Source organism: Carcharodon carcharias, chromosome 21 (genome assembly GCF_017639515.1).
Source record: "Carcharodon carcharias isolate sCarCar2 chromosome 21, sCarCar2.pri, whole genome shotgun sequence".
Taxonomy (NCBI): domain Eukaryota; kingdom Metazoa; phylum Chordata; class Chondrichthyes; order Lamniformes; family Lamnidae; genus Carcharodon; species Carcharodon carcharias.
The window spans coordinates 52,122,345-52,142,539 of NC_054487.1; the positions used below are offsets into that span (position 1 = coordinate 52,122,345).

The 20,195-nt window shown below is 40.1% G+C and overlaps 1 protein-coding gene across 13 annotated transcripts in view; it reads right to left on the reverse strand.

Annotated features, from left to right (window-relative positions):
* Positions 1-20,195, reverse strand: part of immp2l (inner mitochondrial membrane peptidase subunit 2) — a 660,141-nt gene that overhangs the window by 531,970 nt on the left and 107,976 nt on the right. Inside the window, exon 4 of one of the 13 annotated variants that reach the window (XM_041215721.1) lies at positions 5,716-5,787. The exons of the other annotated variants lie outside the window; for them this stretch is intronic. Coding sequence (XP_041071655.1) covers positions 5,757-5,787 — 31 coding nt within the window. The 3' untranslated portion in view covers positions 5,716-5,756. Of the gene's footprint in view, positions 1-5,715; positions 5,788-20,195 lie in introns of those variants that run through there. 13 annotated transcript variants of the gene reach the window in all.

The window sequence follows — 20,195 nt, forward strand, 5'->3', positions numbered from 1 at the left end:
TTTATGGGAGGGTGGCATTATGGCTCCTCCAATTGGGGAAGGGTAGTGGAGAAGTTAGGTATTTAAGGAAAGATCCAGTAGATTCTGTATAGCAATGCAAGGTAAAGAAAAAACAAATTGTTACTGTTGTCTGATATATCATAGGTGCTGTTTATTAAATATACCCTGTTCCATATACAGTTGTATCTGGAGTTTCTTCAAAAGTACAAGATCCGTTGTCTGGTGCAGTACAAGAATCTTTAGCACATTTTAAAAACCTGTTGATTGCAGCTGTCTAAGTATACATTAGTTACAATGCTCTGAGGATCTTTAATGGGAGGAAAACTGTTGTGTCAATGTGAAACTACGGACCGAACTTTCCTTCCCACTATGAAGTTTTACAGCACCGATATTCAGATTATGCTTATAATTTGAGTCCGATGGAAATATGGCAGGTACAAAGAACATATATGAAAAACTGAAAGAGAAGCCAAAAATTATTAGAAAAGTTTTAAAAAGAGCAACAAAGAACTAAGATTGAAAAGTACTTGGTATGTTATTTTGAACACACTTTAGTTGCAGTAAAAGAAGTGGTTCATGGAATTAATATATCAACCACTAAGCTTAGTAAAGAGTTAATATCACTAACAAACTTTGAGAAGAATATGCGTAGGTACAGAGTTCAAATTTATGATGAATATTGTATTTCTTTCTAACCCTCAGGACAATCCATCACCACCAACATATTATGCCAGGCCGAGCATTTAACCACTTAATGGAGATATATTTATTCCTACAAATTTTCTTTCAAATGTATTGTACAATGGGTCATATTGTGCAGACGATTAAATGATATTTAACTTCAGTTAATTATCATCCTAACGTGTTTCTGAACAGTGACAATATTATGCCTAAAATTAAGTTACTAGGTCATTCCAGTAAACTATTCAAGTACACCCAAGTACATCAAAACAGCAATTAATCATGTGTGTTATCTTTAATTGTAACAGAATGGCATAGTTGCAGCAAAATTAAATTATCTTAGACTATCGTCTCACTTAGGGATGTGATAACAAAATCATTTGTGAACTTAATTGAAATGAATCATATTAGTTACAGAAAACAAAGTTACCTAGGCTCAGTGATAAATGAATGAAAGTTCCATTAACCACTTCTATTACTGCAACTAATATGCATTCTAAATAACATAGCAATTACTTTTCAGTCTTAGCTCTTTGTTGCTTTATTAAAACTTCATGGAATTCTTGGTTTCTCTTTTAGTTTTTCTTCATATATGTTCTTTGTCTGCCATATTTGCATTGGGTTCAAATTATATGTATAATCTGAATATCAGTGCTGTAAAACCTCATACTGGGAAGGAAAATTCAGTCCGTAGCTTCACATTGAAATATTTTTTCTCCTGTTAAAAATCTTCAGAAAATTGTAATGAATACATACTTAGGTTTTTAAAAAACTGCTGAAGACCCTTGTACTGCACTAGATAACAGGTCTTTATAAGTAATAAACACTGACTCCTTCAAAGTGTGTCAGGCTGAAAAGGCATGCCAAACGAATTTTTGCCTTTTCAATCTTCTTGCATGTATAATGTCTTTAGTATAAGAGTGTTTGGCAGAGCAAGGGTTAATGTGGAACTGGAGGACACAACCTCCCACTGTGTGATGTACAGAGTCACATGATAGTGGACTGAGTACAGTTGAGTCCAGCAGAAGCCATCGTGGAGACAGAATCCACGCAGGGTTGTACCTTGGAGATGTACAATTATGTGTACCAATAAACACTACTGTTAACCTTACAAGCCCCTGAACCTTTTAGTGAGAACACTGAACAAACTCTTACAGCAATGTCCATATCACTAGCTTGCACTCCATAGTCTACAATCCCTACAGGCAACACTGGAATCTTAGTGTTCTACTAAGTTATCAGGTAAAGATTCATGTGGATACCATATACATCAGAAATTGTAAGATAACTATTAATTGCAACCCAAATTCCTAACGCAACCCCACACTGCTATGATGTGCTGCACAGCCTCATCCTCCATGTGCCAGCCTCAAATTGATGTTCAAGGAAAACTGCAGATCGATATCATGATTTACAGGAATATCATTGCACAGAACTGTAAATACTCTCGAAAGTAATATTTTAAATACTTTTAAAAAGAATGTGTCATACAGGTATTGCATAAAGGGATAATATGTTGAATAGTAGAAGTTTATGGAAAACAAGCCACTTAAGACACTTGAGTTCCGCAGCTACTATCACTCATTGATGACAGGCTTTCCATGAATCACCCACATCAACCTTCTCCCCATTACAGTTACAGAGCATTCTTCAAATCTGTATGCCTATAAGCACTGAGATAATCAAAGCTTTGAAATAAATTGGAGTTTACAGAATAATGAACCACAAACCTGTAACACTGCAGAATGGAACCCCTCCTTATTAGACTATGGATAGAATTGTCTGGCCCTGTCATGGCGTAACAGAATAGAGTTGAGATGTCAGGTTACTTTTTTTCTTTTCTGTCAACATAAATGGAACTACTCAAGGCCCTGGAAGCTATACTGCATGTCTGGACAAGTCATTAAAATGCAGCAAACCTTTCCTATGGATAATTACAGAAACTGGTTCACAACGGGCTTGCAAACTTCTTGGCTTCAGAGTGGAATTCCAAAGAATAAGTGTGAGATGTACCTAATTCTAATACAGGGATATGTAAATGTGGAAAACTTGAAGACAATTGTGTGTCAATGACCGAGCCATTTGGGTTCTTGTGAGAACAATGGCGAAACAGATTATATGATCACATGACATAAACTGAGGCAGGATTTCTCGCTGAACGGGTGGGTGCACACAAGAGTCCCAACGTCATCTCGCACTTGCATGATATTTCGGTCAGCGGGCACGTGTGGGAGTTGGCAGCACATCCACGGACAATTAACAGGCATATTAAGGCCAAGGTAACAATTGAATGAAATTTTTTGCTGCACGTCCAACCTTACAGTTGGCGAGTAAGTGAAAAGGCCAAGCAGCCTTTGCATTTTTTAGGAAACCTCTTCCACAGGTGGGATGAGGTTTCCAGCATCAATTAAAAAACCAAATAAAAATTTCTAAATTTCATTCATAACATATCTCTACTCATGTGACAGAGTCACATGAGAGGACATGTTTTTAACAGGGGTAACTTTTTTATTTTTGAGTTTTTAAATCTTCAGCTCCCTGAGGCAGCTCTGTGCCTCAAGGAGCTTTTATTGCATGCACCCACGCACATGTGCAAACTTCCCCGCTCGCCCGCCTCCTGGCCCCAGCCTTGCAGCACTGAGCATTGCAGTGCACGTTTCACGCTGGCTGGCTGTCAATTGGCCAGCCAGTATGAAACCGACGTTGGGGCCCAATCGCAGGCAGCATTCGGCTTCGTGCCTGACCAACTAAGTAAAAATCCTGCCCCAGGTCTCTGCTAAGGGACATTTAATAAGATACATTTTTGGAGCACAAGTCAGAAACAGCTCAGACCAGCAAAGGAACAGGATCCTGCCTAAAGTCCATCAGGAGGCAGCGAATTTGGCCTGCCCTTTTAACCACCTATTAGAAGAACCAAACCACACTCGACAATAGTGAAGCCAGAGAAGCCTGCTACTGCAAGCAGTGAGCCACTGGGAATCTGTCTTCATAAACCTCCAACCTCTATTCATTCAGTGAACCAAAAAGGAGTCACAGTCCTGCAATGTCTCATGACTTCATCTCAAGCCTGACAGTGAATTTTTGGACTTTTAAGAACTAGGTGCATTCTACCTATTTTGTATGTGCGTGTGTGTATATGTATGAATGAGTTGGTGCTGTTTCAAATATATTTTGAGCATTGAGTGATAAACATTTATCCATCTTTTAAAAAACTTATCAGGAAACCTGTCATTGTCTGTTCTTAACAGTCACAGCACTAGGGATTGAAACTCTTTGTCTTTTAATACACACCTGTCTTCGCTCAGTCGAAATGTGGGGAAAGGGGCAACCACCCTACCATCTCTGCCCTGTCCATAACATCATGTGTGTCCAGGCGTCCAAAATTAAGAGCTCAATATTAAGGATTTAACCAAAGAAACAATTTTGAGCACCCCGTTTCAGCAGCTTATCTATCCATTCCATTGTGATTATTCTAAGTACTTCCGATTTTGTGTTGACTTAATTGATCTTAGTCTGGGAAATAATTGAGGTTATCAGTGCTATTGACACCCATGCTTCATAGTGGGAAGAAAAAACAGCTCCTCCACACTGACCCTATTAGTTAGGCATGTGTGGACATCAGAAGAGAATAAGATTGGAGGCAACTGCAATACCCTCCACAATTTAATAAACTGCAAAGATGTGTAAGGCCCGTATTTTGTATTTTTGCCACATCATGGCAAAAATCTTGGAAATGGCTGAAAATTCTAAGGCCCACTCCTGAACCCAGTATTTCCCATCTTCCCGGGGGCAGGAAAGGAGTCAGGCCAGAGTTTGCAGATGCGCGATTTGCGGATAAGCCAGCCATTTAAATCAGCAGCTGCCTCCAATGAAATCAGATTTTGAAAGAACAGCTGGGAGCTTGGAGTCTGGAGAATGCAAATTAGAACAGGTAAGAGGAGTCTGAACTTGGTGGATGTTTTTGGATAACCAGGGTACCCATTTGGAGAGGTAAGGTACCCCTTTGGATAAGATTCTGGGACACCTTTGGGAGAGGTAAGGCACCCTTTGGGGTTGTTAAAAGCGAACATGATTTAGCACTTTTTATGCACAAAATCATTGGAGCTGTCAAACTGTTAAAGAGCTCTCCAGCTGTAAAGGAACTGTTCAGCTGTCAAGGTAATTTTAAGGAGCTGACCAGCTGTCAAACCTGTCAAAACTATCCAGTAAGTACCAAAGCCATCCAAGTACTGTTAAACCTGTCCAGGAAGTGTCAAACCTGTCAAAGCTATCCAAGAAGTGTCAAACCTATCATAGCTATCCTGGAGATGTCAAAGCTATCAAGGAACTGTCCAAGGAGGGGGTAAGGGAAAAGGGTGGTGGGTGGTGGCATGAGTTGACACTAAGTTGGCATAGGAGTATGGTAGTAATTAGAGTGGGTAGAGGGGCACTAAGTTGACATTGGGGTATGGTGGCCATGGGGGTGGGTAGAGGGGCACTAGGTTGGCATGAAGGTACGGAGCAATGGGGGTGGGCAGACAGGCACTAAGTTGGCACAGGGAGTATGGGGGCCATGGAAGGTGGTGGGGAGGCATGGATGGGGCATAGGGAGTGTGTGTGTGTTGGGGGGCGGTGGTTAGAGCTAATGGTTTTTGTTTTGTTATTATTTTTTATTTATTTAACCAGTGCCAGGGCACAGAGGCAGGATTTGCACCCAGCCCACCTCTGCACCTGACAACCTTTCTGGGGTCGTTCGCCTGTTTCAGGTCATGCCACCAACCACAAATCCGACCTGTAGACAGACATTTTTAAAGGTTGGGTGCACCAAGCCAGGAAATCTCCCAGCTTGGCAAACCTGACTGGTATCAAAAATCTGAGCCTAAGTGTTCACTCACTTAGCCTAGAAATGTTACATGACCTGAAAAATGCAAAGGGCAGACAGTAATAATAAATGAAAGATTCCTGACAAAGTAGCATATAAAAATGAAGTTAATAGATGAACCATTATTTTTCACCTCTGCAGTTGGGATTGAGACTATTCAAGCTTGACAGGTGTAGGCTTCCTCATTCTGCAAGTATAGCAGTCTTTAGTCAAGTTACTTGAGGCCAATTCCATCCCATCCATCCCTAATTGGGCAAGAAACCAGAGAATAACACAATCTGAGACTCAGCACAAGCAGTAAAGTGACAACTTCACTTGAAGGTAATAAGGTGACAACCACCAAGAAGCAGCCATCACACCAACATGGCAAGGTTCTTCTGAGCTTGATGTGAAAATATATTTTTGGGCAATGAAGGAACTTTGCTCTGCACCTAGCCATGTTGTACTTCATTAAATGCTGACTGTTAGTGAAAGCAAATGAAAACTCCAATAGTGGCATTATTCAACTAAAATAAAATTAATACAGAAACAATTGGACACACCTCCAGCCAATCAGTTCTAGTACAGCTACAAAATTGGCATCTAGTGGACAAAATGGAAAATTGCCCATATATGTCCTGAACACAAAATCAGGAAAAATTCAATCTGGCCAATTACCACCCCATCAGTTTATGTGGAATCATCCGCAAAGCATTGACAGTGCTTTCAAGTGGCATTTACTCACCTCTAAGCCATGCAGCAGAAAGTTGCCATGCAACAGCTGGGTTATTTAAGTTATTGCAGACGAGTGTCTGCGCAAAACAATTTACATGCACTCCAAACAAAAAATTTGAGGGTACATCTATAACCTATTCAATTGCGCTCAATTGGGGATCCACCAGGTAATTCTGCTCTAGACCTTATTTCAACCTCGGTTCAAACATGGGCAAAAGAGCTGAATTCCAGAGGTAAGGTGAGTGGCTGTCCATGATATCAAGGTAGTGTTTGACTAAGCATTGCATCAAGGAAACCCAGCAAAATTGAAGTTCATGGAGACCAGGGGAAAACTCTCAAACAGCTGACGTAATACCAAGCACACAGGAAGGATGATTGTGGTTGTTGCAGGCCAATCATCTCAACTCCAGGGCATCACTGCAGGAGCTCATGACTGTTGTGTCCTAGGGTTAACCATCTTTAGCTACTTCAACAATAACCTTCCCTCCATCATAAGGTCAGAAGTGGGGATGTTTGCTAATGATCCATTCACAGCTCCATTCACAATTCTTCAGATAATCAAGCAATCCACATTTGGGCTTGGACCGATAAGTGACAAGTAACATCTGCTAACACAAATATTAAGCAATTACCATATCCCACCAGAGAAAGAATCTAAACATCTGCCCCAGATATTCAAAGGGATTACCATCATCGAATCCTCAATCAGCAACATCCTTAGGGGTCATTATTAACTAAGCTGCAGCAGCCATATAAATACTGTGGCTACAAGAACAGGTCAGAGGCTGTGTACTTTGTGACAAATAACACTCCTCCTAACTCCCAAATCCTTTCCACCAATTGACATTCCAGTAATGGGTGAAGTTGTTTTTTGCTAGTTCATTTTTCTCTTGCTTTTTTCTTTATCTCTTTACTTTGCATTTGAACAGCTGCTATCTGGCCATTCATACTCCATCTGAAAACATCTTTTGTTTCCTGATTTACCTCTTCCTTTGGCTCTTATACCATTAAACCTTTTGTCATTTAATCTCAACTGCCCTCCATCCTATACAAGAACTTCACTTTTGTTCTTCTTCCTCTACCACCCCTTTCACTTATTCATAACATATTAACATTTCTAACTTTCCTCAGTTTTCTTGAAACATCACACACCTGAAACATTAATTCTGTTTTTCTGTCCAAAGATACTGCCTGACCTGCTGAGTATATCCAGCAGTTTTAATTTTCTATTTCCATTGTTTAATCCCATTCCAATTGAACTTGCACATCCCTTATATGCAATATATCTATCCAATGCATTTCCACAAGACCCATTCATTTCAGGTTTTCTTGCCGAAACTACTTTAAATTATGCAACTCCTCCTCATTAATTACAGTACTCATCCTTATATAACCTTTGACTGAAACAAATCGAGTTCAGCAAATAACTTACATTCAAATGTAAATGAAGTGTCATAAACTAAAAAAGGAATAATTCAGAGACAAATTGCATCCACAAGCTAGCTTTTGTGTACTAAATCCATCTTAGCATCTGAAAGCTGTACTCAAGTAATTGCATGTCAAAATGTTTGCTTCCAAAAAGGAGCCACAAGTATCTACAGCAGCAATACTATAAGGAAATAAATCTAGTGTACTCAATCATATCAGCAATACCTGCAAAACTTTTTCTCCCAATTAAAAATATCAGATCAGTAATGAATAGAAATACTATTTCAACATCAATACATACACAATGATTCATACAGATGCCAACATCTGGTGAAAGATTTAATGGAGAGCACATCCTCATCAAACCATGTTATGAACTGCATATTCAAATACATCAAGCAATAATAAAATGGAACAGCTCCCATATTGAATCAATTTTCACTATCTTTTAGTGTAATGAGTTTGCTCTATATTGAATGACCTTCAGCTCAATCTGATTTCATGTTTTTCAGAAAAGACCTCAACACCCCATTCAATAAAAAGACAAAAAAGATCTTTTAAAAAATGATTGCACTACTGTCCAGTAGTAGTGTTACCGGCCAAGTGACATTCCAGCTATGGTATTAGGAGATATTTCTCGTTTTTTCCCTTTGTGACAAGATGGTGTATCTGTGAATAAAGGTAATCTGATGGAGATGGTATTTATTCTGAGTTAACCAACAGCAGGAAGAACTCACAGAGCAACAAGGACAAGCTCGTGTACAACCGCCCCATGCACCACGGCTATGACCTGCACACGCACACACACAGACTGCCACACCATGAGCTTCAGCTCAACCAATTAATCAGTCCCCTGCTTCACTTACTCCAGATAACTGTCAAGCTTTCATACCAAAGCTGCTAATTCAGACTTATTCTCTAACTCTCATTCTCTGTTGTTCACCCAAGTGCCAATGGGGATGATGCATATACTGTTCCAAAGGCTTGTGAATGGTATATTCCACTGTATGAAGTTTCAATAACACAAATACTTGTTAAAACCATCAAATTCATGATATATATTGAAAAAAAAATGAAGCTGGCAGTACAGTACTAGCTTGACAAGATCTGGAGTATGAGCATGGAACTGCACCAATATTAAAGTTGGGATCCGTGAGACCGAATAATAGTAGGACTTCTAGTAGGACTGAATTAAGCAGAAATAAACCCATGCATTAGTTACAGGAAAGGAATAGTGTTTTTTTTATTCATTCATGGGATGTGGGCGTCGTTGGCTGGGCCAGCATTTATTGCCCATCCCTAAGTGCCCTTGAGAAAGTGGTGGTGAGCTGCCTTCTTAAACTGCTGCAGTCCATATGGTGTAGGTACACCCACAGCACTGTTAGGGAGAGAGTTCCAGGATTTGACCCAGCAACAGAGAAGGAACGGCAATGTATTTCCAAGTCAGGGTGGTAAGTGGGTTAAAGGGGAACTTCCATGTGGGGGTGTCCCCATGGGTCTGCTGCCCTTGTCCTTCTACTGGTCGTACAGTTGGAAGATGCTGTCTAAGGAGTTCCTGCAGTGCATCTTGTAGATCGTACACACTGCTGCCACTGTGCGTTGGTGGTGGAGGGAGTGAATGTTTGTGCAAGGGGTGTCAATAAAACAGGCTACTTTGTCCTGGATGGTGTCAAGCTTCTTGAGTGTTTTTGGAACTGCACTCATACAGGTAAGTGGGGAGTATTCCATCACACTCCTGACATGCCTTGTAGATGGCAGACAGGCTTTGGAGAGTCAGGGGTTGAGTTACTTGTTGTAGGTTTCCTAGCCTCTGACCTGCTCTTGTAGCCACAGTATTTATATGGCTAGTCTAGTTCAGTTTCTGGTCAATGGTAACCCCCCAGGATGTTGATAGTGGGGGATTCAGCGATGGTAATGCCATTGAATGTCAAGGGACGATGATTAGATTCTCTCTTGTTGGAGATGGTCATTGCCTGACACTTGTGTGGCACGAATGTTACTTGCCACCTGTCAGCCCAAGCCAGGATATTGTCCAGGTCTTGCTGCATTTGGACATGGACTGTTTCAGTTTCTGAGGAGTCGCAAATGGCGCTGATCAGCAAACATCCCCACTTCTGACCTTATGATGGAAAGAAGGTCATTGATTAAACAGTCAAAGATGGTTGGGCCTAGGACACCATCCTGAGGAACTCCTGCAGTGTTGTCCTGGAGCTGACATGATTGATCTCTAACAACTATTACCATCTTCCTTTGTACTGGGCATGACTCCAACCAGCGGAGAGTTTTCCTCCTCATTCCCATTGACTCCAGGATTGCTAGGGCACCTCAATGTCACACTCGGTATCAAGCAGGAATTACTGTAAAGTAAATTCCATCAGTTTGCTTCCTGGGACATAGGTCCAATTTTCACAAAGAATTGATTAAGTTAACGTTGGAGTACTACTGTAATGGTTCATCTTAATTTGCTAATCTAGTGATTCTTAATTCACGTGCATATTATGAAAAAAGGAAGTATTTTGAGAAAGATGAGATTTAAACTGAAAATATAGTCACCTTTTTTCCATTACAGAATGCAACTATAGTAGGATCGAGTTTATAAATTAAATACAAAAATTTCAATTCCAACATCTTGTGGCATGGATAAGAAGGAGACTGCTGCTTGAAAGTCATGGCTTCGGTGCTGATGGGCCATATTCTAGACAATACCCCTACATAACTTAGAATGGTTCTTTGTTCAGGAACTAAATCTAGCTGATTAGTAGCAGTTTAATGGATCTGTACAATAAAAGGTTTCATTTCCACTGTGTGGCAGTAGTGTCATTAGTTACACTCTTGTACAGGCCTGGCACTGGAGTTTCGCTCTTTTCCAAGAGCTTGCATTGTACATAAAAGCAAAAAACTGCAGATGCTGGAAATTGAAAACAAAAACAGAAACAGAAATACCTGGAAAAACTCAACAGGTCTGGCAGCATCGGCGGAGGAAAGTACAGTTGACGTTTCGTGTCCTCATGACCCTTCAACAGAACAGACTATTGAAGGGTCATCAGCAAACATCCCCACTTCGGACCTTATGATGGAAAAAAGGTCATTGATGAAGCAGTCAAAGATGGTTGGGCCTAGGACACCATCCTGAGGAACTCCTGCAGTGATGTCCTGGAACTGACATGACTGATCTCTAACAACCATTACTATCTTCTTTTGTACTGGGCATGACTCCAACCAGCAGGGAGTTTTCTGTTGAAGGGTCATGAGGACTCGAAACGTCAACTGTGCTCTCCTCCACCGATACTGCCAGACCTGCTGAGTTTTTCCAGGTATTTCTGTTTCTGTTTTTGCTTGCATTGTACAGCTAGACCTTCGCTCTTGGCAATTTTGGGGTCACCGCAGACGCACAAGCTCAGCTTTCCTGTCACTTCTCTTAACAGACATTGTATTTATATATTAATTGAGCTTACTTCAGTTAACAACAACTTGTATTTATACAGTGCCTTTAATATTGCAAAACACCCTCACAAGAATGCTATCAAACTAAAAGCTGGTCTAAGAGATAGATTTTAGGAGCATCTTGAAAGCAGAAAGGAGGTTTAAGGAGGGACTTCCAGAGCTTTAGGCCTTGACAGCTGTAGGCACAACCACCAATGGTGGAGTGATTAAAAACAAGCAAGAATGCTTACGAGACCATAATGGGAGGAGGCTTGTAGGATTGCAGGAACACTTCACAGCTGTTTCCTGCAGCCACTTAATACTTGTTCTCTGCCAATAATGTTTCCCTGGCACAGTATCTCAACTATGCTTTATTTCTGATCACAGACCGTGCCTGAGGCCGTGCCCTGCCCCCTACTGCTTCTAGTCTCACACCTCTATCTAGCCCCATCTCCTCTCAGCATTTTTCATTTTGGCTCATCCCTTTAATACTCCAGTCCTTCCCCTGAACATTAACATCCTATCTCTAAACCTTCCAATGCAATACTTCCAACAATGCTTCCTGACTCAAAGACCCTTACACTTTCCTGTACCTCCACTTGCTCCCTAACTACAAGTCAGAACGCTTCCACCTGTACTTTTCAACTTCTTGTGCCCTCCCAGCATCTAGATCTCTCCTGAGTTCACCAGTCCCCTTGAAAATGCTCTAAGAGATCAACCACTTCCCTCTGTACTGCTTTCCCATCTCAGCGCTCACCCCATGAACTCCCTTACACACTGGATAGGTGCTCCCTGGCCTCTCACATCAAGCTCTCCAAGTGAAATCTTTCATTTTTGTTATTCCAAACTGTTCAAAGTTCTGTCTGTAAATTATACATAATGATTGTCCAATTTAGGGGTGCAAATAACAAGATCAAGATTTTGTCATTCATCAAACAGAAGATTAAGAAAATCACTAGGCATTTTGTTGTATTGTTGTCTATATCTGAAGTGTCTTTTTAAAATTTGTACATTAATTTAAATATTCTTGACCTGCACAATACCAGGAAAAAGAATTCATACTATTGTGCTGTCTCATGCAGTATTTTAACAAGGCAATTTATAAAATTGCAAAATAAGGAGAATGGTGAGGATAGTGTTTCAGCAAAGAAGGCAAATTTTGTCTGTAACATACAGTCTTATTTTGCAGTCTTTTGAGGCAATAAATAAACCACATCAAAATGAAAACAATATTCTTGGCAGCAAAAGATAAAACTTTTTTTTTATTCAAGGCTTTGAGAAACTATTGTGATACCACTTCCGAATTATATTGCACATGATTTACAGCAGGGTATAAGTTAATTATTTTTCAGTTTGAAGGGATAATTGAAAAGAATTAACATCCTAGTGCAGATTATGATATTCGTAAGATTGTCATTACATAAAGTACAATAAGCCTATGCAATTTTAAACATTCATTTACAGACAGCTGAAGCTTCAACACACTACAGCACAGAAAAACAAATCCGATTTTATGCTCCTTTCAGACATACTTTATTGGTACTAGTTATGCTATCAAAGTTGATATTGGTACTTATATATAGCATTTTTAGGATTTGTACTTAAATCATGAGAAGAAAGAAATGACATAGCAATTTAATGCTATTTATATCCTCAGGATATCCCAAACAGCTTCACAGCCAATTAATTACTCTTGAGTGCTCACTGTTTTCTAGGCAAACACAAGAGCCAATTTGCACACAGCAAGGTTCCACAAAAAGTAATGAACATAATGAACAGAAAATTTATTTTGCAGATGTTGGTTGAAGGACAGTCACTAGGACTCTGGGAGAACTCGCTTGCTCTTCAATTATAGTGCTAATGGGTCTTTTGCATTCACCTGAGAGGGCAGACAGGTTTTCATTCAAGAAGTCTCCAATAATGCAGCATTCTATCAGTACAAAAGCAACAACTTATATTGACATAGTGCCTTTAACATAGGAGCACATTCCAAAGCAATGCTTCAAAGGAGTGTAACCAGACAAAAATTGAAACCTGCACTGAAGTTTCAGCCTAAATTATGTGTTCTTTCTACTGCTGCTATATCCATTTGATAGGCTGAACAAACAGACTTTTCCATGTCAGACAGAAATTGTACAAATCCTCTGGAGTAGGTATGCATCTAACCAATTTTAAAGCATTTGGATAGATAAACTATGTAGCACCAGGTGCAATGGAGCAGTTATCTTTAATGGAGAGTGAATGCATATATCTTCATCTTCATTGTGCTAAACGTCTACAACTAAACCAATTATTTCATTCTGTTCTATTGTAATGCTAACATTTCAAAGCACTTTTTGTTTGCCAAAGTTTATGCAGTCATCAAAAAACTGAAGCATATCTTTTTAGCTCAGTGGCCAGCAATAAACAACTCTTTTATCCCCATATATGAAGCAACATTAGAGTTTACAGGATATTGATTCCTAATGGACAACTTTAATACACTTGATGGCTGTCACTGATAGTAACTGTACTTATAAAAAGAGGTGACTTCATGACCTCATATTTGTCAAATGTAAATCCTCCTGCATTAATAGTAGTCACAGATTAAAATCCTGGAGGGATCCAATTTCTCTGCTATAAAGAAACAGACAGTTTACGAGATAAACAGCAGACCCAACACACACCTAATCTATTCACTATATGTTAAAAATAATTTTTATTAAAAACTGTAACAAAAATTATAGTAACACACTGATCAGCCAAACAGCATGAATGTATGTGGTGCAAGTCCAGGTTTAATTTCAGATCAAATAATAAACAGAACTACAGATACACTAAATGAACCGATCCCCTCTTGCATACAAAGAACAAAGAACAAAGTACAGCACAGGAACAGGCCCTTCGGCCCTCCAAGCCTGTGCCGATCATATTGCCCGTCAACTAAAACATTCTGCACTTCCGAGGTCTGTATCCCTCTATTCCCATCCTATTCATGTATTTGTCAAGCTGCCTCTTAAACACCACTATCGTACCTGCTTCCACCACCTCCTCTGGCAGCGAATTCCAGACACTCACTAACCTCTGCATAAAAAACTTGCCCCACACATCTCCTCTATAGTTTTCTCTTCTCGCCTTATCTATGTCCCCTAGTAATTGACTCTTCCACCCTGGGAAAAAGCTTCTGATTATCTACTCTGTCCATGCCACTCATAATTTTGTAAACTTCTATCAAGTCGCCCCTCAATTTCTGTCGCTCTAGTGAGAACAATCTGAGTTTCTCCAACCTCTCCTCATAGCTAATAGCCTCCAAACCAGGCAGCATCCTGGTAAACCTCCTCTGCACCCTCTCCAATGCCTCTATATCCTTCTGGTAATGTGGCAACCAAAATTGCATGCAATATTCCAAATGTGGCCTAACCAAGGTTCTATACAGCTGCAGCATGACTTTCCAGCTTTTATACTCAATACCCCTGCCAGTGAAGGCAAGCATGCCATATGCCTTCCTGACTATCTTATGCACCTGTGCTGCCACTTTCAGTGACCTGTGGACTGTACACCCAGATCCCTCTGCCCGTCAATGCACTTAAGGGTTCTGCCATTTACTGTATAATTCCTGCCTGTATTAGGCCTTCCAAAATGCATTACCTTGCATTTGTCCGGATTAAACTCCATCTGCCATTTCTCCGCCCAAGTCTCCAGCCGATCTATATCCCGTTGTATCCTTTGACAATCCTCTTCACTATCTGCAACTCCTCCAACCTTAGTGTCATCTGCAAACTTACTAATTAGCCCAGTTACATTTTCCTCCAAATCATTTATGTATACTACAAACAGCAAAGGTCCCAGCACTGATCCCTGCAGAACTCCACTAGTCACAACTCTCCATTCAGAAAAACACCCTTCCACTGCTACCCTCTGTTTTCTATGACCAAACCAATTCTGTATCCATCTTGCCAGCTCACCTCTGATCCCGTGCGACTTTACCTTCTGTACCATTCTGCCATAAGGGTCCTTGTCAAAGGCCTTACTGAAATCCATGTATATAACATCCACTGCCATTGTCGATCATCTTTGTCACTTCTTCGAAAAACTCGATCAAGTTAGTGAGACACGACCACCCTTCACAAAACCATGCTGCCTCTCACTAATACGCCCATTTGCTTCCAAATGGTAGTAAATCCTGTCACGAAGAATCTTCTCCAATAATTTTCCTACCACTGACGTAAGGCTCACCGGCCTGTAATTTCCTGGATTATCCCTGCTACAAACAATGGAACAACACTGGCGATTCTCCAGTCCTCTGGGACCTCACCCTTAGCCAGTGAGGATACAAAGATTTCTGGCAAGGCCCCAGCAATCTCCTCCTTTGCCTCCCTCAGTACTCTGGGGTAGGTCACATCTGGCCCTGGGGACTTATCCACTTTAATATTCTTCAGGACACCTAACACCTCCTCTTTTTTGATCTCAACATGATCCAGGCTATCTACACACTCTTCCCTAGACAAATCGACTGCTAAGTCCTTCTCTTTGGTGAATACTGATGAGAAGTATTCATTTAGTATCTCTCCCATTTCTTCTGGCTACACACACAGCTTCCCGCCTCTGTCTCTGAGTGGGCCTACCCTTTCCCTGGCGACCCTCTTGCTTTTTACATATGTATAAAAGGCCTTGGGATTTTCCTTAATCCTGGTTGCCAGTGACTTTTCATGACCCCTTTTAGCCCTCCTGACTCCTTGCTTAAGTTTCTTCCTACTTTCCTTCAAGGGCTTCATCTGTTCCCAGCCTTCTAGCCCTTACGAATGCTTCCCTTTTCTTTTTGACTAATCTCACAATATCCTTCGTTATCCAAGGTTCCTGAAACTTGCCATGCTTATCCTTCATCCTAGCAGGAACATGCCGGTCCTGAATTCTTATCAACTGACGTTTGAAAGCCCCCCACATGTCAGTTGTTGATTTGCCCTCAAACATCCGCCTCCAGTCCAGATTCCTCAGTTCCTGCCTAATATTGGTATAATGAGCCTTCCACCAATTAAGCACCTTAATCTGAGGACTCCTGTTATCCTTATCCACCAGTACCTTGAAACTTACTAGGACTAGATTTCTACTATAAATGCTAAATTCTAAGAACAGTAATCCCCTTCAGAATCTTGTATGTTCCAATGAGATCACCTCGCATTCTTCTAAACTCCAGAGAATTTAGGCCCAATTTAATCAGCCTCTGATCACAGGACAACACCCTTATCTCAGGGACCAATTTAGTGAACTTTTGCTACACTTCCTCCAATGCAAAGACATCCTTCCTTAAATATGGAGATCAAAACTGTAAACAGTATTCCAGGAATGGTCTCACCAAAGTGCTGTACAATTGTAGCAAAACCTCTTTATTCTTGCACTCCAATTCCCTTGCAATAAAGGCCAACATGTCATTTGCTTTTCTAATTGCTTGCTGTACCTGCATGCTACAGGAACTTTGTGGAAATGTTGCAATGGTTATTGAAACTGTGCTACAGATATGATTAAGATTATTTATCGCTCAATGCTCCATTTGATTTCAATACCCAAGCTTTATGATTTGTTTGTTAGCAAAGTGTGAACAAGTCAGACTCAGAACACACCATTCTCACCTCAACTTTCCACCAGTGATACCATAACTTGTAAGTAGTGATTCAATATCACCATCAGTTAAACTGTACAGGGCTTCTCATCTCCTGCCCATGAATCATTCAGTTTAACAATGTGCTAGGTACTCACACTAGTTATAAAAATATCTGGTACTGACATTTTTCAATCAATATGCTCAAGGGTACTTTTCACAATTCTTGGTCAACCTATTCAACCTCAAAATACTGTGCATGCAAGGTGTTGACGCAGACCAAAATACAACTAAAATCTAATCATTAATTGCAGCTAAATATCTTATTAATGTCCTTTGATTGCAACAATTAAAGTCCTCATCATTACTTGTCAGTAATACCACGATGCCAACATTCAATCCAGTTTCCCACCCAGTTTCTAATCATAAACACATTTGTGAGTCGATTGAATATAACGGATTTATCACCCAGAAAATAAATAATGCGGGAAATCACAAAGCATCACCATTATTGGGACAACCTGGGATTTTTGAGTAACTTGTAAACAGGCAAAAAGGTAATGCAAAAGCCCAGAAATTCCTGGAGATCTGCAATTTTGTAACAGAGAATCAGCACTGGAGAACCCAATTCACAGGGCAAATGTCCCAGAATATTAGAGCGTAAGTAAAAGCCATTCTGTAAAGTAATGAAACTTTAGTGCTGCACCATTTCCCTCACCAAAACAGTTGAACAGCTTGTTATTATTTTTGGAAGCTGTGCAGTAAATTTCTAATGATCCCTTCCCTTTTCCAGTGATCATAAAGGGGATCTCTGATGATCCCTTCTAGAATCTTCCCAATAGTGAAGGACAGGCTAAAGGCCCGTGCCGTAAAAACAGAAAATGCTGGAAATACTCAGGATGTCAGGCAGCATCTGTGCAGTGAGAAACACAGCTCATGTTTCAGGACTGTAGTTATTCCATGGCTTTGACTTTTTCGCTTTTTTTTCCTAAATAGGACGTTTGGCGAAGGAATTCCAGGTGTTAGGGCCGACAGGCAAGAATCTGACGTATGGCATTCCTTGTCATTATCTCCATGTTAGGCTATGTCTTCAACTGAGAAAGTTTGGAGCAGGAGGTTTTTTAAAATTAGGTCAGGATTTAGAATGATCTTATAAAACATTTGCTTCACTCACTTCCTTTCTAAACTGCCTTCATATTAAATCAACTTGTTGGTCCCACTCAGCTAAACCAGTACACTGATTTTAAATGTTCCCTCTCTGTAAATTGACCATGATCTTTCCAAAGAAAGAGACCAACCAAGAATTTCCAATAAGATCCACAGATATGCAAAACTGCAATAAAACTGAAATAATGGAAGTAGCCTGAAACTTAAAATAATAAAGTATGTGGCCTTAATGGAATTATCTACGGATAAAATCAATCATTTTCTGTACCTGCACAAAACAAATCTCTTCCACTCTTCTGACAAAGGGTCTCTTGGCTCAGAACAACAATTTGTCTTTTCAAATTCTGATAAATCTGTTGTATACTGTGAGAATTTTCTGTTTAAATTCTATTTCACATTTCTCCGAATATCCTCTCAACTTCGCAAAATGCCCAGTCAATGCTGGTTTGTACAGAATGATCCTTACCTGTTAAATTTATCTTTTAAAAAGCTATAACAAAATCATCTTTCTTCCAACAGAATATTAACATTTTCTTCATTCCTCCGCAAAATCATTTCACTTTCCTTGCAGCAAAATTAAAAACCAAATGGTGCAGCCTCCTCTGAAAGCAATTGCATATCAGAAGCAGTGAGAAACACAAGGAGAGAAAATACTGATCCAGCAACTCATTCAAAACTCAAATGTCTGTGGTGTTCTGTCCTATATTTAGCAGAACCTTCTGGGTGGAGATTGGTCACAGCCATACCGACTGGACAAAACAAAAACCCCAGATGATGAACATGGTCATTTTCACCTCAAAGGATGAACAAGCAAGTAAGCTGGCTGGGTACAAGCGGACTGGCCAGATACACAAAAGTACTGGATTTTGAAATCTACCACAAATCAGTAAATAAACTGCTATACCAACATCAAAAAGCCACAGTTGGATATCAGTTGAGCAGGTCTTTCACAAACTTTCGATCCATGCCTTAACTCTAGCATAAATGTAAAACTCCACGTGTTAGGTGGAAGAGATCCAGAAGTTTTTTTTAAATCATGGGAAAAAGTAAAATGAATAGAGTAAATATAGGAAGCACTCAGGTCAAGCAGAATCTGTGGAGACAGTTTTCCACCAACAATAGCAGTTTCATTAATAAAAAAGAGTACTTTGCATTTGGCAATGTGCATGACTTCACACAGCTGGGGAGATTCTCTAGTGGGATAATGATCAAAACATCATTCAATTCATTAAAGCAACATTTTTCTTCATTTTGTGATGTGCCACATAGAGTACACACAATATAACCAGAACAGAAAAAAAACTTTGAACCTTGTTTTTACAAATTACCAATTTAACCTAAAATACCATGCTTACTGCACATTTAGGTGAACAAGTCGATGTGCTAAAAATCACCAAGACTGGCCATACATATATATAGTAAAAAATAAAAAAACACAATGGGGAATCAGGTTGAATATAGGAGGGCCAGAGGGGAAATGAAAAAACTAATAAGAAAGCAAGGAGAGGGCATGAAAAGAGACTGTCTTCTATAAGCACAAAAATAATAAAAACGTGGCAAAAGAAAGAGTAGGGCTGATTAGGGGTAAAAAAAAAGGGAGGCAGGACAAATAACGGAGGTATTAAATGAGTATTTTGCATCTGTCTTTACAAAGAAAGAAGATGTTTCCCAGGCTGAGGTGAAAGAGGAGGCAACTGGCACACTAGAAGAATTTACAATTGGGAAAGAGGAGGTTTTAGAAAGATCATCTTTATTTAAAATTAATAAGGTATCAGGACCAGATGAGATGCATCCAAGGGCATTGAGGGAAGTGAGAGTGGAAATTGCAGAGCCACTGATAATCTTCCAGTCTTCCTTAGGCACAGGAGTGATGCCAGAGGGCTGGAGAATTGCGAATCTTACATCCTTGTTCAAAAAGGGGTGCAAGGATAAAGCCAGCAAGACCAGTCAGTTTGACTTCAGTGGTAGGGAAACTTCTGGAAACCATAGTTCGGGACAAAATCAATAGACATTCTGACATGTGCAGGATAATTAAGGAAAGCCAGCATGGGTACATTAAGGGAAAATCATGTTTAACTAACTTGCTGGAGCTTTTTCAGGAAGTTACAGAGAAGGTTGATAAGGGCAACGCTGTTGATGTGGTGGATTTTCAAAAGGCATTTGACAGTGCCACACAACAGATTTGTGAACAAAATTCTAGCTCATGGAATAAAAGGGAGAGTAGACACTTGGATAAGAAATTGGCTGAGTACAGGAAACAAAAAGTAGTGGTTAATGGATATATTTCAGATTGGAGGAAGGTTTGTAGTGGAGTTCCACGGGGATCAGTGTTGGGGTCTTTGCTCT